General features: G+C 36.2%; 1 protein-coding gene across 27 annotated transcripts in view; it reads right to left on the reverse strand.

Annotated features, from left to right (window-relative positions):
* CYRIB (CYFIP related Rac1 interactor B) overlaps positions 1-25670 on the reverse strand; it is a 154613-nt gene that overhangs the window by 23793 nt on the left and 105150 nt on the right. For 9 of the 27 annotated variants that reach the window (XM_070630955.1, XM_070630965.1, XM_070630950.1 and 6 more), the window contains 2 exons: positions 8002-8084; positions 1186-1307 (listed from right to left, as the gene is read on the reverse strand). The exons of 4 other annotated variants lie outside the window; for them this stretch is intronic. In XM_070630955.1, the coding sequence (XP_070487056.1) occupies positions 1186-1307; positions 8002-8074 (195 nt within the window). In that variant the 5' untranslated portion in view covers positions 8075-8084. Of the gene's footprint in view, positions 1-1185; positions 1308-8001; positions 8085-8997; positions 9081-17688; positions 17839-25670 lie in introns of those variants that run through there. 14 more of the 27 variants (XM_070630966.1, XM_070630969.1, XM_070630968.1 and 11 more) reach the window with 5 other exon arrangements.

Genomic DNA, 25670 nt, shown 5'->3' on the forward strand with positions numbered 1-25670 from the left:
ACAAAAACAAAGGCAAGGAAGTGTATGTGTGCAAGACATTCAGGGAACAAGCAATCCAGTGCAGGAGAGGTGAAAAATGGAATTCACATTATCTAAAATTTCCCTCACTTAATGGATCACCAACTGCTCACCTAAACTAGAAACCACAGAATCACTTAACCTCCCCTTCTCCTTTATATTAAACATCCAGTCAGTCACGAAAACCTGTGTCCCCTTAGTCCAAAACATTTCTTGAATCATCATCTTCTGGTGCCTGTACTTAATTCTGCCTTCACTATACTCCAAATATCATTAGAGGAATGAGGTTGGATATAGATTGTCAATCCACCAGATTCATCCTTGATAACTTTTGTTCTATTTTATGGAGAAGAATAATAGAAGCAGAAGGGTGAGGGAAAATGAAGAAACAAAGTGTTGGCTATGCCCTCAGGAAATGTGGTAATAAGAGAGAAAGAGAAGGTCCAGAGGCCAGGGAGTTTCCTTGGGTAGGATAGGACACCTGAGTAGGTGTACACACTGAGGGGAAGAAGTCAATAAAAGAAAAAAGATAGAAGACATGATTAAGAGAAGGAATAATTAGAAGAGTAAAGTTCCAGAGTAGGAGGGAGAACAAAGGTAGAGAAGTTAGACTTGGTAAGAAGTAGGGACATAGCTTCTTCTGAAAAAACAGAAGAAATGGGAAAAGAGACAGATGGAAATCTGGATGAGCTCAGAGGTTTGGGAGAAGAAAATTGAGGGAGACCACACCAACATTTGGTCTGTGCTGTAAAGTCGTGAGACAGGGTTAGAGGAGTCCAAACTGCAAAGATGATTTCAGCTTTCTCCTAGGAAGCTTAGGAGAAGCACAAAAAATAGACTGGCAGAACAAAAAGCCACAGAGCTATGTTCTCGCCTCTCCTCCAAAAAAAGTACAATATAGTCCGCCATGGATACTATAAATTTCAGGTGTGAGAACAACCAAAAGAATAAATTTTTCTTTAATATATATAAATTACCTATTTATAGAACATTGTTTTCCTGTTACCCTTATACCACTGCAACCACTTTTGAAATAACGCAAGTGATCTTCCTTTAAATATAATACTTAATACGCAACAGAGAGTTCTAAAGTATAGGAAACAACAGAGATTAAAAACAAGAGGGACACAGTGAGTTTTAGTTTATCAGAAAATGTTTATGCTTTACCTCTCGTATTTCATGGCCAGCTCCTCTATACGACTGCAAGTCCTCCAAGATGCCTTCTGCATCTTTTAAAACTACATTCACCTGATTATAAATTTCCTTCTCAGACTCTGTAGGCTGGGCATCTAAACAGCAGGAAAGCACAAGAAAACTTACAGTCACGTGATTTTTTTACTACATGTATAACTCTAAGCAATTAACAATCCAAATTTCTAAAGATGACTAACATTTTCTTCAGTGTTAACTTTGCACTTCTTAGAAAAGATCAATAACTTTTCCACAATTCTACATCTGAATAATTAGCCTCAAGTTTGTAAATATCACAAAGAAGCAAAGGAACACCAAACATTATTTTTTTAAATTACAAATCATGACTTGGTATATAAAATAAACTTGAGAATTATAATTCAAAATTTAAATTGTGATCATGTTAATCACCTTTTCTACTACATTCATCACTATCAAAATGACTGCAAACGCATTAGTAATGAGCTATTTTAATACTACAGAAATGAAAGGCTGATTAATATTATCTTGCTCACCTATGGTTTAAGATCGAAACTACTTTTTTCCCCATAAGGTTCACTTTAATGACTGACCTTTGATATAAATAATGAAGAACTGTTTTAAAAGAAGAGTGTTCACATGCTCCCCTCTTCTAGGGACCACTCTAAATCCTGTACCAATGAACTCTGCTGCTTAACACCAGGGCAAGACTGCTGTGCAGAGGAGTTCAATCATGAAACTGCTCCAGAATTACTAGGCTGCTGAAAACTAGACACTTTAAGCTACAATACTATCCACGGAAATTTTGAAATACTAAAGCAAAAACTGAGTTGTTATATACTTGAGATTGAGTGAGAGAAAAATGAAGCAAGAATCATAGTTATAAAAAGCATAATCAGATACACAAACATATGGGCATTTCCACCACCTGTGGTGTTAGCCACAAAACAGAGGTTAATAGATGATTAAATCTGGATTTCTCTCTGCCAGCCTCGAGGTAACAGAAATCTTGCTTTTATTAACTTGGTCATTTGCTTCTCTAAGGATAAATCTTTTTATTTAATACATTTGATTATTTTTTGGAGGGAGAAATGGGAGCTTCATGAGGAAATTGAGTTTTTCATAAATCTTTCAAAGACCACATTCAGTATCAGAGATAAGGCAGGAAGCACTTAAAATGATAAACATTACCATTAGCGTAATGTTTTAGAGAGAGATTATGCTGGCAGAACACCTCTATGCTAACATTTTCCCTTCTGGGGCTGGGGGAGGCAGATCAAATTTATAAACTGAATTTACAAAATTTCTGATAAATCTCTTTACCAATCATATAAAATTAGTACCTAGATTTTTCTGCAGGCTCCTTTCCTCTCTACAAATACACAATGATCTATTTACTCCTCTCCTTAGAAAATTTAAAGAAACTTAGTTCACACATGAAACTAGAAGTCAACATGCCTAAAATCTGTAACTTTATTTGTGCTTGGTCACGTCATAATTCAATTCCACCTAACAACCTGCCAATTAGTAAAAAATAAGACTTTTTTAAATTAACAATTACGGTATCAAATTTTAAATTCAACATATTTAAAACAGTACTATGGCAACAATAATAAAGTAACATTTACATGCAAAATCGACTTAAGATTTTGTGTTCTCATATCTGTTCCCGTATTTTTCAAATTTCCTTTCAGAAATCATGTGTCTTTTCTTTTTTAATGAAAATACTATGACAAAATAATTACACAAGAGGAGCCAACTGAAAAATTAAAAAGACTCTGTGTCCAAAGCCATAAAGGTATTACTAGGAGCAAATACTGATATTGTAGCTAAATGGTTCTTTAAAAATCAGGGTTTATCATTCAGCAGTAATATTTTCTCACATTTAGCCAGATCGTATTCTCCAAAGTAATAGTTAGACAGACGCTTTAAAAAGTATACCTCATAACTTTTATACTTACACCAGATGCAGTAGAGAAAAATACATTTTACATGCAATAACAGCAGTTTTATACTTTTTCTTATGGAATTGTGAAACTACAGACATAACATCAATAGTAGACACATATCATAGTTTGAATTCATGAAGTGGGAATTCATGACAAAGGACAATATTTTGACTATTATATATCAAAAGATATGTGTGAAGTTTAAAAATACTAAACTACGTATTTTTGATGTGGTGACTAGTTGTTAACGGAAAAATGTGACACTGAGACTTACGTACAAAAGAAACATTATCAGGGAGGTTTAGATAGACCTTGGAAGTGGTTAATAATTATTTAAGGTTTAATAAGTACCAAGAAATTTAAAATAAAGGAGAAAATTCCAGTTTCCCCTAAGGGTGGAAAAAACACCCAGCACCACACTGATTAAACATTTTTTAGACTGTCACAGAAAAGTCACATTTAAAATTTTGAAAGCTGCTGAAGACTGCTATAGAAATGAAGACAAACAGAAAATAGCAGACAGGTAAGCACTACTTTACTGATAGCAAGTCATGCAAAAGGGTGATACTAGGGAGGGCAAAAGGCTATACAGAATAAAGCATTTTTTTCAAAAAATGATATTATATAATGCAAACAAGACTTGTCACTTTGATTTTTCATAGTAAAGAATGAAAAATTTTATTACTTGAAGAAAAATGTACCACTTAGCCAGCTACCAAAAGGACACTCATTTGATTGCAAAATAATGTATCTACTACTGAGAGTAGAATGACTGATTTCTCATCAAGCTTAGTTGAAAAAACTGTTCAAGGGAAATCAAAGCATATTTCAGTTGTGCTTACTGTTTGAAGGTAAAATTAAATATTTTAATAATTTCCCCCAGTTTCCTATGGAAGAGTCACTGAAAATAACTGCTAAAATTGATGCTGTTATGGTACAAATGGGTGCAAAGATCAGCTACAAAAGGAAAATAATAAAAACCAAGTCACATAAAAATTATAATTGTGAAAAGTGTTTTTTCTGCTTTAATCTTGCTTTCATTCATTCAGTAAATGTTTACGATCTATCTCCGTAAGTTTCATCGAGGCAGGGACCTCAACGTACAGTACAAACCACTACACTATAAACTCAGTACTTAGTAGACTTCTTACAATAAATACTTGTTGAATGAATGAGAAGGTATAGAGATATAAATATGCTCCAGCATGAGTTAAAGGAGGCTATTATGTATTTTTATCTCTGAAAAATATAATCCTATATCATTTTAGAAAAATAAATATAAGAAAATGCCACCAGAATAAAGATATTTCAAAGTACAGGGCACAAACAACCTAAACTAGGCAAGAGGTAAAAATGGGAAAATAAAGTTAGACTAAAGGAGTGAGTATCAATATTTTTAAAGATGGGGGAAACAGGTAACATAAAAGACACAAGAATTAGAGGAAATGTATGACTAAATGGAAAGGCACTATACAAAGAGTCAAAGAAAGTAAGATTCTATTTCTCATTTACAAATGACCACCTACATTTACTTTTCTATTTTGGTCTACCTGGAGATAAGCAAATCAAGGTGAACTAACAAATACCGAACTACTTTCGTTTACAAAGCACTATGCCACGACTGGGAAGGGACACGAGAATAAACGGTAGTCCCTCTTCTCCCGAGAACCACAATTTAGTGAACTAATAGACATAGTAGTTACTCAGGCTAAAGATTTGTCATCAGAAAGAGCTATAAATTAACAATGTCATAAAATAATTCCAAGAACTAAAAGAGGATATATAGGCCCCAATTCAGTGCTTTTTATATAACTTCATCAGCTTAACCGCTGCCAAATTTTATGGGGTAGTTTTGGCCTTATATTTTAATTGAATCATTATTCTTAAAATAAAATCTTATCATATAGGTGCAACTGGTTTTAAGGAAAAGACCCTCTTTCTAGCACCTCAAGAGTAGCTAACAGTATGTTTCATTGAACACAGAATGTCATTTCACGCCTTAAGCCTTTGTACATGTTGTTACTTCTTTCTACAATGTCCTTCACTAAATTAGCCTGAACTATTCTAATCCACACCCAACTCAAATGTCACCACCCGAAAGTCTTCTGTGCTGCCCAATCTACTCACTACTAGGTAAAGTTAATCCCTTCCTGATCTAAATCTTGAAAGTAAATTATGTAAAGGAAATTACTCGTTTGCATTTCTATCTATCCTTCTAGACTGACAACTCCCCAAAGGCAGGGGTTGTTTCTTAGTTATCTTTGCATCCTCACCTCCCACTGGCTGGCATACAGGAGGCAAGCCATTAATGTATGTTGAACTGAAGTGAAAAACAGTACACGTGTGTGACTGTGCATAAATTACGCGAGTAATAATTTACTTTAAAGATATAATCTTCATTTTGTAAACTACAAGATTCCATTAAATCATGTTTTAAATTTACTAGGATAGTTAATTTGTATATAGCTTAATACAAAATGCCAGTATATCTATCTGTATGGAATTATTTCTATAGTTGCCCAACCATGGAGACACAATAAGCCAGATTTAACCAATTAGAGTGACGGAAACAGTAAAACTAAATTACTCTGGTAACCTGAATATCACTGTTCATCTAAAAATAAACAATTAAGTACTAAGTACTCTATTTAATGAGAGATGTGCCTTTATTCTCAGTAATCATAAGGAACTGGCAAATTAATTGTATTCGCATTTTGAGTCTGGTATAAAACAGTTTAAGAGAGGACCCACCTGATGGGCTAAAGTCACTACAGTAGCCTAATGATAAGGTAAACTTTCACAAATGCATATTTCCAAAAAGACAAATATGCAAATATCCAGATGAGAGGTAAAATTGATTAAGAGAACTCTAATGTCAGACTCAAAAGCAAACATTTAAAAATCTAAATAAGAAATAATAGTGGGCAAACTCTTGTCTACATATAGTGTGTTTGCACTGAATTTCATTTACAGTATACCAGTAAGTGTCAACTCAAAAGTTCTACATTGGCTGATACAGTCAACAAATACCATTTTTTAATTTATATCTGCCATTAAGAAGTTAACACTTTATATATGGATCTTCATTGTGGCTATTGTTGGTGCAGTTAGCAATTTTAACCTTTTCCTGCCACTAAATTACCTATTTAAATTTTAAGGATAATGATCCAAACCCCCACAGATTGGTAAACCAAGACAAAATAATATTTTAAATACTACAGTAAATTCATGCTTCTCACTTGACCACAAAATAATGCTACATTTATAAAAAGATCAAGTGCCAAGTCTTGAACAAGATCTTGACTATATCAAAGCCAAGATTCTGCAAATGTAAAGAATTTGAGACAAAGAGTAAAAAGGAGACAGAAGAGCAGAAAGATATACAAGACCAAGATTGAAACAGACGCAAATAAACTAAAGTATAGCTCTAATGTAAGCTGCCTCATCTGAAAGGATAATCTTCAAGTCAGCAATCTGCTCAACATCCCCAAGCTGATTAAAATTCATGCTAAACATGCACTTAAAATAGCCCGGTTAAATTGTTGCGAAGGGTCAAGAAAATATTCATTTAAATAACATTTTCCCCTAAAAACCCAACAATTTAATATGGTCCTGATATTGACATTACTATTACTAGTCTACACACAGTACCCAAACTATAACAGAACACTTATAGAAACATAATCAAAGTAGAAAAATATCAGAGACCAAATTATTTCATAAAATGGAGATCAGCTATAAATTGATGTGTTCATATGAATTGTCCTGGTTTAAAGAAAAAATACATTAAATTATTCATAAAATAGAATGAATTGTATAATATCACATAAACTAAATTGAAGTTGATGAAAAATGTAATGACTTTCTGGGAACTTATTTTAAGGAATTTCTTTATTTTGTTTTTAAAACCAGAAAAGGTCTTAAATTTTAAGTATTTGAAAATTTGTTGAAATGTTTTAATCTCAGATAAAAATCCAAGGGACCACATGATTTATAACTTCAGGGCTATCTCTTCACCCTTTCCTAACAATTTTCTTATGATCAGTTAAAACAGCAACATTCACACTAAAACACCAATTTAATATCATTGTCCTCAATTTGACAACCAGACAAGCTAAAGCAATACTGACAGCCAAAAAAGCAAAAGCTTTTCAACATGCACGAGGGTCAATGACACTTACCTGCCACTCTTAGACCATATTACAATAGGTCATGCAACATAAAACAAACAGAAGGCAAATTACTTAAAGGTCTGTGAACCCATTATTTTTCTTTTTATTTAGAGTTAGAAAAAAATGAATTCCTGAAATAAATGCATATAATGAATTTCTCCACTTTTCAAATTATCTGCAAAGATTAAATAATTCAGGTTCACACTTACCTTTTAATATTATGCCCAAATTACTGAGCTTTGAATGGCCTTCATGAACAGATTTGTATTTAAAATACTTCAATAGGTACACAGAGTAAGTGAAACCTAGTCAATTTTTCTCAGTTGCAATAAATTTTCCCCCAAATAGTGCCTCTATTAACAAATCTTGAAGTAGCATTTGTCTTTTCCATCAAAATTTTTTCATAAGAATATTTTCATTAGAGAATCTCAAATGTTTTCATTAGAGATCTCAAATTATAATGTCCAACAGATATGAATCTCAAAAAAATTCAAGTAAAAACATTTTATCACAATTTAGTCTACAGAATATGACTTCCAGTTCTAGAAGGCACCAGAAATTTTACTCAAACAATTCATAGCTCAGTCATGCAAAGCAGTTAAAAAGATGGCAAAGTGGAAACATTCATTTAGTGCAAGACAAACGCAGTCTACTGCAGGCAAAGAGAAATAGATATAAAATCATCTTCTCACTTTCAAAATCAAGGAAAAAATTTGGCCCCTGCTCAAGGTCTGTGCATGTCAAAACTTTAAGAAGATTCCCCATGTTAAGGTACCTGTCAAGACAAGAATGAGAAAAGAGAAAATATCCCTTTATAAAAAAGAACATTTGAAATTTATTTTTTTTAGAAAATAATAACAGGGAAAATGTTCATTAGGCCATGAATTCGTCCTTCAGGTTACCCAGACTGTGCTCTGGCAGACAGCAAACCGGGTTCTCAAGGTGTTGATATGTAGGACCTAGAGGTGAAATGTGGTTTTTCTGCACACAATGGCACAACTGTTGGTCTAATTCTTCTCAAAATTCTCCCAAGACAAGTTTCATTAATGGCCTTATAATGAAAAATTCTGTAAGTATTCCAATAGTGCTAGTCTTCTGAAAAAGAAATTTCTGATCAATAATTATTCACATGTAATCTTCATATTGCACTGAAACAACAATTTCTTTCAAAGCCAAATATTAAGACTTTGGCCGCAGCTCACCTTTGCATTTCACGCTAAAATAGCAAAATATTAAACTTACTGCCTGTATGCCATTAAATAGAGCATATATTTCTAACCAAATTTGGATTATTAATAATTTGTAGAGGTTATTTAAAGTAGTGATTCTGGATACGCAGCACAATTCTGATTTTTTATATAATTATCATCGGATTATAAGCAAACAGATTGCTAGGCAGAGTCACTAAGGCATACTATTAGAATGTTCATCATAAGGCTACTTGCTTCATGGACTAATGAAAGGACAGCACTGGCTACAGACTCAACATGATTTTAGCAAATGAAAAACTAAAGAATTATACATATGATGGTGATGTTTGCCTATGATTAAGAAAAAAATCATGCAAACTTTGTTTGATCCCCATATTTTATTAACAAATATTCTGGCTGGCCTTCACTGCGGTGTGAGTATAATTATCTTTCACCTTTACCATTATGCACCAGCTGTGAAGGGCTAAAGAGACTTACTTTCAAAGTCCAAGAAAAAATGTGCTGCATTGTGGTCTATGTCCCTGGTTAGCACCTTAATGAGATTACCCATGCCAGCAAACCTAAAAATAAAAATGGCAACATCATTTAGTTCCAGTAAAAAAATTTTAAGCAGAGGCCTGGGATTCGGTAAAGGCTGGCTTGCTCATAATTACCAACAGGTGCAGGTTTATATGCTTCTAGCATTGAAAATTTGGAACAACAAAAGCACATTTGGCTCTGAGTTTATGGTTACTGTCCCTCTTTTCCACATATCAAAAAAGTTACATAAATCAAGATTGGAAAAAAGGTTAGATTTTTACATACAACTTGTAATGCTTACATTTGATTAATATCTACGCCAGGGCATGAATTCGTCCTTCGGGTTACCCAGACTGTGCTCCTTTAAAATGTTTGAGGCATTTATTCTCAATTTAAATTAACATCAAAAATAGATTTCTCAAATAAGTAAATATTGAGACCCTTATTTTTAAATAATAGGGATATTTTCCTTCTTGCAGAATCAAATCCTACTGGGAATACAAGGAAGACAGTATTCAAACCACATTTAACCATTAAAGACTGAAGGGATTATCAATTAATGACCCATTTAAAAAATTTTACCACACATAAACCAATGTTTCTTACATCTTCTATACTCCTAAGATTAATCAAACTTTTTATTATTTAACTCATAGATTGATTTTTCAACAATTTCAACTATATACAACCACACAAAGTATGTAACTTAGAAGTTAACACAGCAAACAAGCAAAAAGGGAGCCAGCAATTATCACAACTTAGTAAGTTTACAGAAGAAAAACAGTAAAAATAAGACATCGGCATAAATCTTGCCCACGAATTTGCCATGCCTCAGCGAGGAAGAAGGTGGAAGGAAGTGTCAGGAACATCCAGGAAACCAGGTTCACACCTGGAAGGTGCAGTGACCAAAGGGAAGGCAGACCATGGGCTCCCTGCACCCGCCCCTCCCGGAATCCCAGTGCTTTTTCTCCAAATATGGAACTGCTGCCAAGTGCAAATGAAACAAAACGTGAAAGTAACAATATTTTTATCAATGAAAGAAGACACCTTATTACTCACCCCCATTACAAGCAGTCTGTAAAAAGTGAGCACTTTTGTCCACCTGTGCTGTCCACCCTTCCTCCACCTACTCCCTGCACAATGGCACAGGTTCCTAATGTTAAGCTTCCCCAAGAAGAAATAACAGTATATGTATATGCGTAACAGTTGTCTGCTTTAGAGGTCAAAGTCTGATGGACTGACACACACACACTTCTTAGAAAATGTTTAATCTAATTTATTCACAAATATGATAAATACTGAAGGGTCCCCTCTCTTTTAAAACAATATTCTCCCAATGGCAGAGGTAGAGATCTACCATATTTTTGATATTAAAATCCTTATTACACAGAATTTCACTGGAAAGATTTTGTACAACGTTTTACACAGATGGATTAGCTAAGACTAAAACTAAGAGGAAAATATTTCATCTTAATTATTTCATACATTGTAAAAAGTTTAATACCACCAAGCTTTTACATATAGGGAAAATATACGCATTTTTTCAAAATCATCACATCCAAATAATTACCCCAAATTGGTTACTAAATTTATTCAATAGACTTTTTTTAGGAACCATTTGGAAATAGGATATTTCACAGCTTCCATTTTTAAAAGTTTTCAAACATATATGGAATATCTGTTTCCAAACATATATAAATTCTCTAACAAGAACTGTGACCAAATATACAAAGAATTACCTAGTAGTAACAAAACTTCAACTACAAATGGGAAATAAGCATGAGAAAAGACTGAAATTAATTGTTTGTAAGAGGAAAAAGCTAACACCATTTGGTGTTAAGAGTTTAGTCTATGGAATCAAACTAGAATTCTAACTCTAGCTTACTAGCTGTTTGAGCTTGAGGATGTTAGTTAACCTTTCTGGGACTCATTTTCTTCATCAGTAAAATATACATAATCATAGTAACTATCTTAAAGGGTTATCATGAGAATTCAAGGAGATTAAGCACTGACTTAGCACAGTGGCATACAAAAAGCATTCAATAAAAGTTCGCTATTGTACAATTATAACCCAAAAATCACAAAATAATTTAAGAAAAATAATAACGGCTCTATTTCTTTTAATACAAACCAGAGTCTTCAACTGATCAATGAATCTCAACGTTATAATTCAGAATAAATCACAAGGCCCATTTTTGTCAAGAATATTGCTGAAATGCTGTTCTAAAATTAGTCCTATGAGACTGTCATCAGGCACAGGAGAGAGGGAGAAGGGAGAGGTCAGGTTTCCTTACCTTGTTACTTGTACGCAGTCGATCCTCAGGGAGAACGCTGAAACTAGCCAAGTTTGTCTGCTCCACTTTCCTACATCTCCTGCAAACTTCTTCCACTATTTAGTCCTCCCTTCGAGGCACTCTAGCCTAATGTGACCCTATAGCCCTCACCCTGCATATTTGGTCCTGACCCATTCACTCTTCTTACCTCTTCATCCCAAACAGAGACACTTAGTTTGAAAATGGTCCAGTTTATCTAGCACAGGTTTCTCAACCTCAGCACTATTAACAGTTGGGGCTGGATAATTCTTGTTGGGGGGTGAGGGGTCTGTTTCAAATTGTAGGATTTTTAGCAGCATCCTGGGCCTGTACACACTAAATGCCAGTAGTAACCTACCATACAAGTTACGACAACCAAAAATAACTCCAGATATTGCCAGATGTCCCCTGGGGGCCAAATCACTACTGGCTGAGAACCACTGATGCAGGACAACTGCAATCCAAGGCAGAAAGTCCCTCTACCACACAGCACACAGGACACATGCTGTGTGCACAGCCCACACCATGTGCGTCCCTTTGAACAAAAACTGAGAATTTTTCAAAGATCTGAAAACAGCTTGTTATAATATCAGCTGTCATATCTTTTTTATAAGGATAAATTAAAAAATTATAAACATATCTCTGTCTTACATAGTTTAACTCTTCAGCCAAAAACAAAACAAACAAAAAACCTTCCATCTCCTCAGTGTGACTGATTTCAATAGCTAACTGTCTGCTCTGGTAGTACCAAATGCCTGAGTTCAAACCCCAGCTCTGCTACTTCCACGCTTTGTGACTTTAGTCAAGTTTCTTAACTTCTCCATGCCTCAGTTTCCTCATCCGTAAAATGTGTGCAATAATAATATCTACTGTAGAGGGTGCATAAAATCATTAAATGAGTTAATATGAGCAAAATATTTAACACCACGCCTGGCAATCCACTTGCTGCTATTGCTTCGGCTGTTGTCAGAGCAATCGCACTGACCTACAGGATCTGTTCCTAGTAGCAGAACTTGTTAATGTGAGGCTTCAGATTATGTGTGGCAGCCACGTTTCCTGCCACAGAGAAAGCCACTCTGTCACAAAAGAACGAAGCCAACATGCAGCGGAGAGTCACAGAAAGTGTCCTAAAGTCATTAATTTCTGATTCCATTTGCTCCTGAGTTCCAGTTGCCTTTTCCCCCAGTTTAGTTATTAGATTTTCCTCTGGTTTTAACATATCCTAGTTTCTTTCAACCGATTTCCCTTTTATCTGTTTAGTTGAGCTGGGTTTCTGTCATCTGCATCTAAAAGAGTTCTGACTAACAAGATTTCTAAGTTTCAGATAAATAAATCTGATATGAAAGATACCAAAAGGTTTAAAAGATTTTTCAAATTATACAAAACTTGGTCCAAAATACTAGTGATACATATTAGAGGCAATATTTCAAAGTAAATAATAAACATTATAATTTAGAATAATAAACTGTAAGTCTTACAATCTGAATTTAGAAAGAAAAAGCTAAAGAATGGTCTTTCAAATTTCTTTTTATTGTAATCTTTGGACTTAAACAAAATACTATAAATATTTACTAAATAAACTAAGAAGAAATTTAATGCAAATTTAATATACAGAAACCAGATATAATTTACCTCAAGTGTTTATAATATTTCTGGTGAATTCTGTGACTATGAGCTCTTATGTTACATGTTTGCTTCAAAGTTGGAGACTTATCTGGAAAGGAACATGCTCTTCCTGGCCGGTAGTCTGTGGAATGTATTTCTGAGCTCACAAAAGGCACTTAATAAATACATTAGACCATTTTCCCATAAAACATTTGAAAAAAAGTTTCCTTAATTAGAGTAACAGAAGCCAATAGAAACACAACTGTACGGTACAGCTAATACTATACTATTTCCTCTCTCTTTCTAGAAAATTCTTAAGAGATGCTGTTACTTCATTTACTCTTCAACTCAGGGGTTTTATAATGCCCTCGCTTCTGCCTAGAATGCCAGTCCTAAGGATTTTCCCATGGCTGGCTTCTTTTCATCCTTCAGGTCTCAACTTGAACATCCCCTCTTTAGAGAAGCTTTTGTCTGCCAACTTTATCAATAGTAGTTGCAGCCTCGTCCCATTACCTTCTATCACATCACCCAACTTATTCCTTCAGCATACTTAACACAATCTGAATGACTCTGTTTAGTGGCAATTTTCTTCCATGTCCTGTTTACAAGCTTAATAAGCATTTTCAGGGGAGTGGTGAGAAGAAAAAACACTCATAAACATACTGACTAGCTTTACCATAAATCAGGGTTTCTTAAATTTGGCATTAACAACATGTGAACCCTATAATTCTCTGTCATGGGGGCTGCTCTGTGCATTGCAGGATTTTGAGCAGCATCCCAGGCCTCTACCAATTGGATACCTGGTATCACCCCAGCACCCAGGTGTGACAACCAAGTACATCTCCAGATATTGTCAAATATCTCCCAGTGGCATAACTGCCCCTGGTCAAGAACCACTACTTTAAACATATGACCACAAACATGAAGTGCATCCTCAATTTGCCTACCAATTCTACCACATATCTCCAGTCAATCTACTCTCCCACTCTACCAGGTGACCATTCCACAAGGCTTTTTTTTTAAATTTCCTCAAACCTCCAAGAATCTATCCTCCAATCTCACAGTCAAGAAATGACCTCACTATGTTTTTTACAAAAGAGAAAAAGAAACATCTACTATCCTTTCTACCACCTCTTCATCAGTACCGCTCACTCCACCCTCTGCACCTGTTCCTGATGGATAACCTTTCCTGAAGGGTACCCGTTCTCCCACTCGCTACTCAAGGCTTCCCGTCCCCTCCACTACCATGCCATCTTGCCTGTCCCCTTTATAGTAACACTTGTCAAATGAGCTGTCTGTAGTTACTTCTTTCTACTTTTTCCCCTCCCATTCTCTCAACTCATTTCAATCTGGCTTTTATTCTCACCACTGCAATGAAGCTGGTCCCTGTCAGGGTCACAGAAACCTGCATCTGGCTGAATCCAAAGGACAATTCTCATACTTCAACTTACTGGACCTCTTACCAGCCTTTGACCCAGTTTATCATTCACTCCTTCCTGAAACACTTTCTTCATTTGATATTTAGGATGACATATTCTCCTGAGTTTCCTTCCTATTTTATGGCTATTCGTTTTCTGTACTCTTCCCTTTGGCATACATGCAGTTATTTCTTCCATCTTAAAACAAAACAAAAATTTACCTTGATTCTATTTCCTTCACTAGCTCCCACCCTGCTTCTCTTCGTAGCAAAATTCCTTAAGAAGAGTTGTCTACACTCATTGTGTTTTATTCTTCTCCTTCCATTCTCTGTTAAACTCACTAAGAACTGGCTTTTGCCCAACCCTACACCACCAAATTTGCTCTGGCAAGGTCATCAAACAACCTCCCTGTTGCTAATATCAATGGTCAATTCTCAACTCCTCACTTTACTTCACCCTCCGGAGCATTTGACATAACTGACACTCCCACTTCCTCAATACACTTTTCTCATTAGCTTAGTGGACACTTCATCTTACCTCCTTCTTGCCACCATCACCTCTTGCCAGGATTACTTCAAAAGCCTCCCAACTGCTTCTACCTTTGCCTCCTACTACAGTCTCTCCTTATTCTAAGAGGCAAAGCAATCTATTAAGAAAATAAATCGACCACATATTTTCTCTGCTTAAAAACATGCAGTGACTTAGCAATGTACTCAGAATAAAATCCCAACTCCTTACCAGGTCCCACAAAATCCTACATGATCTTTCCTGGGCTCACTCTCCTCTCATCTGCCATCACTCTCTACAACAGCCTGTCGCAGCGTCTCAAACACAGGAAGATTTCTCTCTTCTCAGAGCCTTTGTACTTATCTTTCCCTGGCCCAGAATCTTCTGTCCACAGACCTTTCAGTGACAAGCTACTGCACTTCTTTCAGGTCACTGCTTAATTAGACCATCTCAGAGAGAGCTTCCTTGATCCATCTATCTATGGTATATCTTCTCCTCTCTATCCTCTTTCCAAATTGATAAGTTATCACCATCTAACACACATTCATTCCTCTGATTATCTATTTACTCTGTCTTCCAGGCAAGAAGAACATTAAGAAGGAAGGGCCTTTGTTTTGTACACTACTCTATCCCCAGCACCTAAAACAATGCCTGGAATGTTGTACACAGTCATAAATATTAGACGAATATGCATGATTAAAAATATATACAGAAAACAAAAAATTGTCTGTAAGTTATAGGAGTGTTCCAAGGAGGGGAGAGGAAAGACCAAAATAAATATTGATAATTGAAAGCTGAGTTGAAAAAAAAAGCCCTGAGAATTTAGAAGGAGCTCATTGCCTCCCCAGTCAAATCAACGAAGAGTGTCTGTCTGTCTCTCTCTCTCAGTAAAAACTATTAATTATATGCACACCTAAGAACGTTTGAAATGTTAAATATTAGGGAAATAAACTGACAGATAATATGAATATCAAGAAAGTCTAGAGCTTGTCAAGGTCATTTAGGAAGAACATACTATCTTTCTACAGCCACAAATATGGCTCCAAAATACAAGTAAGAATAGAGACTAGCCTATATCATAATTCTGATCTTTGTAAAACTGAATGGCATTCATCTCATTAAATAAAATAAGCTTTAAAATGTGGCTTTAAATTGTATTTAATTTCCTTTTGACCTTAAGTCTTCCTTAAAAGTCCTATTTGGGAATTCTTCACATTATCGGAGAAAGAATTAAAAGCAGAGTGTCAATTCTGCCCCCTCAAAATTTTATGAGGAGCACAAACTCCAAAATCAAGACAACATCCATGATCATCTTCAACCCAGATAACTGAATAAAGAACATAAAGAAATATGATGAGGGTCTGGCCCCATGGCCGAGTGGTTAAGTTCATGCTGTTTTGGCAGCCCAGAGTTTCGCCAGTTCAACTCCAGGGTGCGGACATAGCACCACTCATCAAGCCATACTGAGGCGGCATTTCACCTGCCACAACTAGAAGGACCCACAGCTGAAAATACACAATTATGTACTGGGGGGCTTTGGGAGAAAAGAGGAAAAATGAAATCTTTAAAAAAAAAAAAAACATGAAGTTTTCGAGAGAAAGGAGATACTGAAAACATATTTTGTTCTAATAATAAACTCCAAAACAACAGATTTCATAAGAATGCTTTAATACAATTCCATACCTTCCAATTTATGGTGACTAAAAATGTGTGAATGTGAAAAAAATGTGTCAAAAATGATCACTAGAAACTGCCAAGCATTTTTAGTGTTGAAGACAAAGAATTTCTTATATTTATCCAAGTTCTGAATCCTAGGCAAAAAGATCTTCTACAAAGCATATTACTATAAAATGCTCCTGAATTATATTCTATTGCAAATAAAAATATTACTGAATATTAAATATGCTATTTCTCTATCTCATCAGACATTCAGACCTGTAGAAACAATTGGAAGTCTTTAAAATTGACAAGATGGTGGGTTAATGTGGAATTCAACTATGCTTCTGCTCTATTTGTCTGCTAAGAAATTTCTAGTTCTCATACACATGTACCATGAATCTGAAGAAATATTAACAGAATGGAAAATCAGTAAGGAAAAATATGATGCAATTTTTACTGACAATGGAACACACTTGATGAAGGTCAGGAGTGATTAAGGGAATGAAGAGCTTACATTTTGTTCACACTCTTCAGTTGAATGTTCAGAAACTGATTATAACACAATGTAATATAACAAAACATAATATTTTGCGGAGGCAAAAATATAGTGAATCACTTTCATAATTCTCCTTTCAAAGACAAACTAGCAGATATACAAGAGATTCTGGAATTGCTTTGTCAGATACTCAATCAAGCAGTTATTATATGTTAAAGAATCTGCTTTAACATAAAGTTTTAATACTGTACTCTGAAGATAATAATAATGCCAACAGAAAAAAAACTACTAATGAGCAATGGTTCTTTCAGAGAAAGTAATTCACCTGCTAAACCTGTTGAAGAAATGACCAAACTGATGTGCTCTTAGAGAGGAACTAGAAATATTATATGACACATGTTGAAAAGAGCCTTCTTAATCAATCTACCACACAGAAAATGTTGAAATCAGGTGAAGGCAAAGTTGAAAGGCAGGTAGAAACTCACAGTTTTCCTATCCTGAAAGCCAGTTACTTAACTCCAATGTCATGTTTCTAGATCTAGGGTTTAAGGACAAACATTTCTCAAGTGATTGCATAAAGCAGCAAGTACAAGCTAAAATAGTAGGACCTTCAAAAAAATTCAAATGATATCAACATTCTCACTTAACACACCTGCTTCTGAAAACACTCAAGCACCATCTTCTTCAAACAACGCACAAGTCTTGTTTTCAGAAGTGCTTCTATGAAACTGCAGCATCACCACTTGAAAGCAAATGTTGATTTAATATTGCAAATGAACAGTAGAGGAACTCCAGGAGTAATCTAGCAGCGACAACAGTACAAGAAAAAAAATTTTCAATATGTCAAACTTTAAAAATCTGTCTATTGGGGCTGGCCTGGTGGCGTAGTGGTTAAGTTTGGCACATTCCACTTCAGCGGCCCAGGTTTACAGGTTCAGATCCCAGGTGCAGACCTACACCACTCATCAAGCCATGCTGTGGTGGTGTCTCACATAAAAACAGAGGAAGATGGGCACAGATGTTGGCTCAGGGCCACTCTTCCTCAAGCAAAAAGATGATGATTAGCAAAGCATGTGTTGACTTAGAGTCAATCTTCCTCACCCCCCCCAAAAACTATTAAAATTAATAACACTGTAATACTTAAATTTTGATAAATTTTCAGATTTATGAATATATCCCAGAAGTTTATTCTATGATGATTTTCAGCTTTGGCCTTAGCTGAATATTGACCTTATTGTCCAAATGCATATTTTGTGCACCTCTGATACAAGCACACAAAGCAAATCTTCAACATAGTGCAGAGCAAATATTCAATAAATATCTACTGCATTAACTTAATAACTATAAACAGGTAGGATCCAGTAACATTTCTTTTATTTGAAGGACCAGTTAGGTACACAATAATTTAAAGGAGAGGTATAATCACAATTCCTTCTGAGCTTCTGATATGGCTGCAACTCACATCAGGAACATAGCAGTGGATGGTATCAAACAAACTACTAACTCTAAGTGAAAACCTCCAACAGTTGCACACCAGTATAATGGAGAGAAATAACCAGCTCAAGCATGTCACCAATAAGGCATCTGTAATAACTACCCTGACATTACATTACGCATTCTGATAGCACTCCAAATGCACATCACACCCTAACCTTCCTCCTGCACCTGCTTCTCCACTTCTTTCTTTACCCCCTTTCTTTCCAACAAGAGGAGTTGCTAAACAGTATCTTGTTTTAGCATAAGGACAACGAATGGGCAACAAATATCTGTTCATTAAGTCATAACCAAGATTTCCCTTTTTATCTTGCCCTTCCTGTTTTCCGATCTTTATATCGTAAACATGCTTAAGTAGAACCTGAGCTCCCAGGACTTCAATTCTCTCCCCACTCCTGGTTCCACTGAACTTGATAAAATAAGTAGATTTAGCATCCCCTCTGGGAGTCTATATTCATAGGGTTTTTATCCTTCCATCTGTACTCACAGACAATCTGAGCATGAGCTATCCAAGAACTAGAATTCTGAGAAGCATGAAATGTTATCATTGTACTTAAATCAACATGGATAAATGAATGCTGATGGTTATTTATCACTTCTCTCTCATCCCCAAGCCTATCCTTCTATAATATGCTTTGTGATGCTGGGGCTAAAAAGCTGTAAAGTACATTTCCTAGCCACTGGTCAGCTGACTTCTCCTTAGGTTCCATCAATAGGAGAGACTAAAAGGGAACTGGAACATGGGAAGAAAGAAGGTCCTCCTTTCTGTTTGTCAAGTCCTGTCAGCATTTCCTGTCATGCAAAACACAGCGATGGTTCTAGGCTCTAGCTTTGTGTGGAACTCGTAGCAGCAGTGTAGTGGCAGGCCCCCTTCGGAGGTCTGAGCTCCAGCCTCACAGGGTTCCTCCTTTGAGCTCCTAAATTCTGCCTAACCTACCCCTTCCCTTTTGTTCCCCCAGCTCTAGAATGAATGGTTGCTTCCTGTGTTACCTTTAATATTTAAGTTACCTTAAGTGATATAAGAAGACATATATATTTGGTCTTTATCTTCAAGTTCCTAACACAGAGCTCTCGAATCCCTCAGAATTTCCTGGGTGATGGGAGCCCCTTTTGTTTTAATGAGGTGACTCCTGGCAGGCCCCTAGATAGCTTCAAGATGGGGGTTGTTTGTCAGAAAGAGCAAGCTATGATTAGAGGGTTGAAACTTTCAGCCCCATCTCCCGACCTCCAGGAAGGGGAGAGGGACTGGAGATTGAGCTGATCACCAGTGGCCAATGATTTATAATGAGTCATGCCTACATAATGGAACCTCCACAAAAACCCATAAATTACAGGGTTTGAGGAGCTTTCAGGTTGGTAAATGCATTCATATGCTGGGAGGGTAACACACCCCAACTCCACAGGAACAGAAGCTCCTAGACTCAGGACATATCCGAATCTCACCCTATGTACCTTTTCATCTGGCTGTTCATTTGTACCCTTTATAAAACCCCTTCTAATAAACTGGTACTAGCAAGCAAAGTGTTTCCGAGTTCTGTGAGCCATTAGAGCAAATCATCGAATCTGCTGAGGAGGTCATGGGAACCCTCAATTCATAGCTGGCTGGTGAGAAGTACAGTAGGCCTGGGACTTGCAATTGGCGTCTGGAGTGAAGAGCCCTTAACCCGTGGGGTCTGCACTAACTCCACAGAGTTAGTGTCAGAATCAAAATGAATTTTAGGACATCCGGTTGGTGTCTGGAGAGTGGAGAACTGATCAATGTGGGGAAAAAAGTCACATATTTGGTGTCAGAAGTTGTGCTGGAAAATAGTTCAGAATAGGTGTCAGAAATGTTATTAGTAAAAACACTCAGATTTCAGTAACCTCTTTTTGTTCAGGCTTCCAACACTTGCGTAAATAAACCCATATATTAAGTCCCCTGTTTTAAAATACCTAGCAAGTAAAATACCAAGCTTTCCTGGTTGAAATCTTACTGATACAGAGAAAGTTCTAGAGAGTAGCTGAATCTCTAACCTTACCAACACCATCTAATCTATCATCAGGTACTAGTTTAGCTATCAATAAAGTGATCCTTTGATTCTCTTTCCTCCGTATAATGTAAAGGAAGAGAAGCAGGATTCAGGTATTAATGCTGGGTTCGCAGCTACAATACCATCACAGTAGTACTAAAATCTCAGCATGAATCCCTAGCACATGTCGAGATCAATATATTTTATTAGTCTAGTAATTACATAGAGTTGTTACTTGCCTTAAAGAAACGTGACATAAACAAACAAGGGAAGGGAACGATCTCTACTCCTGATTCCATCACAAAATACATGACTTTACACAAGTCAATTTATTTATTAGACTGAATCTCCCACATTGTTTCTGGTTGTGACTCGATACGTTACGCTGCATCTTTCCTAATGCTGACATCTAGTGGATACACTTAGATTTAGTACTTTAAAATGAAAAATCTTATTTAAGCTATTTTAAATAAAAGACTCACTAGGATGCCTGGCCATGTGCAATGAATATAATAAATTCGGAGACCAATACTGCTCCTGAAACGGAAGTAAACCCTAATTAATTAGTATTCCATCAGACTGTCACAGCACCTTGGAGTATGATTTAGAGATTACTAGTACTAGTACTCTTCCATGCTTCCAGCCATTAAAAATTAAAACACCAATGCAAATTACTGCCTAAGTTGCAATCATAGAACAAGAAAGCAAAGAAATGCTTCTTGCTAAAATGTCTTGCATCAGGTACAGACATAGGATATGCAAAGGGACAGTACAAAGTTCAAAGGTAAGTAATTTAGGAATTTATAGAATGGTGTGTAATGGACATATGCAAAAGAAGCCCAAAACTCAAAATTGCCTATGTACAAGGATTTATTATGAAGGATTCTCTTGAAAATATATGATCATTAGACAAAAAACAGTATTCTAAATTCATTTTCTTAAAACTTACCACTATTTTGAAATCCATGAAAAAATTATATACACACATACACGGTAAAATATATATATTAAAACGCAAGGGAACAACAAACACAAAATTTAAGATAGTGGTTATCCTGGAGAGAGATAAGAACATAGACTGGGGCGACTTCGAAATCTGGGCCGTGTTCTAGTCCCACAGTTACTGGTGGATTCATGAGAGTCTTTTATTTTTAGGTTTTTAAGTTTACAAATAAAGGTATATACATTCTTATGTATGCATCAATAATTTTAAAAAATTAAAAATGTAAAGTCATTGATGCTCAGAGAACACAAGTGACTCAACAAAGATGCCCAACCAAAACCAGTGGATTGGAATTCAGGTGCCTGAACTCTTTCCAGTACACACGCAACAACACATGGATGATCTACTAAATAAAATACCTTACCATTATATAAAATCTGGAATACTTCTTTATCTAGTGTCCACAATGCCTGGTGGTGGTTACTGCTGTTTTAAATCAAACCACCTTTCCTTAGCTCCTGTCTGCTAATCACTGTAACAGATACTGAATACCTGGCATAGAGGAAATCCACATCCAAGCGGAAGAGACCAGATGAGAAGTGTGGCATGCTTCCATACAGAAGTATGAAAACGACACTATGAACACAGAAAAAGGAACACCTAACCAATGGCTTCCCCAAAAGGCTGATACTTAATTCTTTCTTGTTTTCTATTTCTTTAAATTAGAAAATAACTCAAACACAAAAAACCCATCATATTCACACACTCTATCACCCAGATGAAAGCAATAACATTTTGCCATATTTGCTTCAGATACCTCTCCACTCTTTTGTGCAGTTAACCTCCCTGTCTCCCCCAACCAACTTTCCTCTCCTCCCCACTCCCATCTCCCAAGGGAATCAGTATCTGAAAAGTATGCTTCCTTTCCAAACATATTTAAAAATTTTTACTACAAATGTATGTGTCCATAAACAACATAATACTGTTGTGCTTTTCAATTTGCATAAATGATATACTGTCCATATTCCTTTAAAATTCACTTTTCTCACTCAATGGTGTTTTGAGAATTATCCCTGTTCACTCATTTTAGATGTTAGATATTATTTCACTGTTCAAAAAACAAGTTTATTTATTCATTCCCCTACTGAGGGACAATGCATATTCAATTTTTCTCTATTAACAAATTGTGCTTTACACATCCTTACACACACGACATATCCTTGTGCTCATGTACAAGAGTTTCCACAGGACAGCAATCTGGAAATCAAAGGGCTGCTGTAACCTTATTAGATTGTGCCAAATTGCTCTCCAAAGTACTTCTATCAATTCAGTGCTCCACTAGTAAAAGATTTCCTCTCCCCCATGCTTCAAAACCCTCAAGCTTTAATTTTTAGATTATGAAATTTCTCATTGATGTTTTAATTTGTATTTTCTTAATTACCAGTAAAAATGTGCATTGCTTTGTATGTTTTCAGGCCATCTGTAAAATGTATAATTCATATCCTTTGCCACCCGTGCCATTTATTTTCTCACTATCTCTCAGTCCCACACCTACCTTTCTACACACTGCTCTGTACTGCTGAGGCTTAGAATCTGTAAATCACATGCTCCAAACATTCTTGCCAGCTGGGCTCCTGTCAGGTTACGCCAATAAGGGGCACTGGAGGGTGAGGAGAAGGCGGGAGAAACAGAGAAGCTTCCTATTTCCAGCCAGGGCAGACCAGCAGTTGCTGTAGGAGCAGTTCAGAGGGGGTGATTCCAGTATCTAATGCCCCAGTTAGAGGCAGAAGCAGGTGTAGTTTGTGGGTTCCAGTCCAGTGGTGGCAGCAGCTTACATCTGGTAGCAGTAGCATCACCCCATCTTTTTTTTGCCACTTTATTCCTCCCCCTCCCCCTTTTGCTCTTGCAGTCTAATACCTTTGTAACCAATCCTCTATATTAAATTTCCTCTGTTTGAAATACCTAGAGTAGGATGTTTTCCTCACTCAAATCCAACTGATATACCACCCATTTTTATTTCCCCCAAACTGGGCTTTAGGAATTCTAAATAGGAGTTCTGGATACCAATCTTCTGATGCTTATATACATGGTAAATACTTTCTCCTTGTCTGTAATAGGTCTTAGTGGTGCCATTTGCCACATGTCGTCCAATTTTTCATCTTTTTGTGGTCTGTGCTTATTGTGTAACCAACGATTCACCTTCAAAATTGTTTTAGCTATTCTTGGCCTTTTATTCACCCATGTGATTGTGAACTTCCACAAAAAATGGGATATCATAAACATCATTCTGAGGCAGAACTGCCACCTTTATAATAGCAACCATTTTTTCATCTAATCTATGAATATGGCAGACTACATGAACACATTTTCTACTGCTAAACCATCCTTGCATTCCTAGGATCAACTCTATTTGGTCATTTATAAATGTAAATATTCCTAAATTTGGTTTGCTAATATTTCACTTTAGATTATTTCATAAGTAAAACCGATCTATAATTTTTCTCTCTGTTCTTGACTGGTTTTGCTATCAAGCCTATTTTATATATTAGCTCTTTCCATTCTGTAGAACAGTTTATAAAAGATAGAACATGTCAGTTACTTAAGTTTTATAGGAATGTTCTTTCATACATCTAAGTCTATATCTTCTTTATCTTTGAAACGCTAACCCCTGGCAGACATTCTGTCACACAGCCAGCATGCAATAAATATTTGTTGAATTAACAAATGAATTACAATTCAAGTAAAAAAGCTTATTTATCAAAGAAAAGCATACCTAAACTAAGAGGATCCCATAAAAGGTATAGCTTTAGGTCAAATGAAACAAACTGAAACTTTACAGAGTAGGGAGTAAGCTTATGGAATGTACTGCCTACCAAGGAATAATTCAAAGACAAAGTTCCACAAAAGTTAGGAAACTCAATCAAGGGCAAGGTTATCAGGCAAAGGTTTATTACTAACACAGTAAGGCTGGTCTGGACAGCAATTATATTTTGTCTCAATATTCTTTATCACTGCTGAAGTAACCTTCATTTGTGTTTCTCATGTTCTTATGTATTACAGCAATGAAAGCCAAAATCCTTAAATTCTTATCCTAAGTCCAACAGTCATCCTCAGAAATAGCACCTTTTTATATATATTTTTCATGGAGATTAACCAAGGACTACAGAAATGTTTTTGCCCAGTACATATAAACATTCCACCTCACCCTCCAGGAACACGAGCCTCTGGACTCCTCTTCTAGTCACCAAACTACAGCAAAATAGGCAAGGAACTCGGGCCTCACTCGCAGATAAGGAGGCCTCATGGTAGCAAAAAGATGAGATCCACACCTGCCACCATCCTTTCTTCCCCAGATAGATTTAAGTGGAGGAAGGCAAGGGAAAGGCAGGAGGCCTCCAATCTCAATTAAATCTGCCAGAATTTGGCAGACAAGGAATAAGCACCATTCCCTGTTACCCCACTACAACTGAAATGGTTAAGAGGTTCTTAAAATTTGTCCTTCTACTTTCTTTCTCTCATAATTTGAGTTAAAAGATACAGTATTCTCTGAAATGAGGTATCCCTCATTTTTTTTTTAGTGGACTGGGGTCTCTGCTTAACATTAATATCACTATGAAGAGTGGAAGACATCAGGCAGAATGGCTTCATATCTAATCATCAATGAATAAGAGAATCTTAGACCAGGAAAGGACCATCCATGCTGCTATGAACGTTTGTCTCCCCTCAAAATTCATATGTTGAAATCCTACTGCCCAATGTGATGCTAAGGCCTCTGGGAGGTGACTAGGTCATGAAGGTGGAGCCCTCATGAATGGAACTGGTGCCCTTATAAAAAAGACCCTGGGGAGCTCCCTCATCCCTTGTACAATGTGAGGACACAGCAAGAAGACGGCTGTCTATGAAGTGGGCCCTCTCCAGGACCCAACTGTGCTGGTGCCCTGATCTCGGGACTTCCAGCCTCCAAAACTGTGAGAAATAAATTTCTGTGGTTTATAAGTCGCCTAGATTATGATACTTTGTTATAGCAGCCCAAACTGACCATGGCATGCTAAAATGGAATTAATCCAACATGAATCACACCACCAAAAATCACACAAAATCTGTATTAAGCTGAAAGTTACCCACTGGTTAATTTCTCCTCATTGGTCCCAGTACTCATTGGCCTCTAGGAATCAAACTAAACAAACA

The sequence above is a fragment of the Equus przewalskii genome, chromosome 8 (assembly GCF_037783145.1).
Source record: "Equus przewalskii isolate Varuska chromosome 8, EquPr2, whole genome shotgun sequence".
In the NCBI taxonomy this organism is placed as follows: Eukaryota; Metazoa; Chordata; class Mammalia; order Perissodactyla; family Equidae; genus Equus; species Equus przewalskii.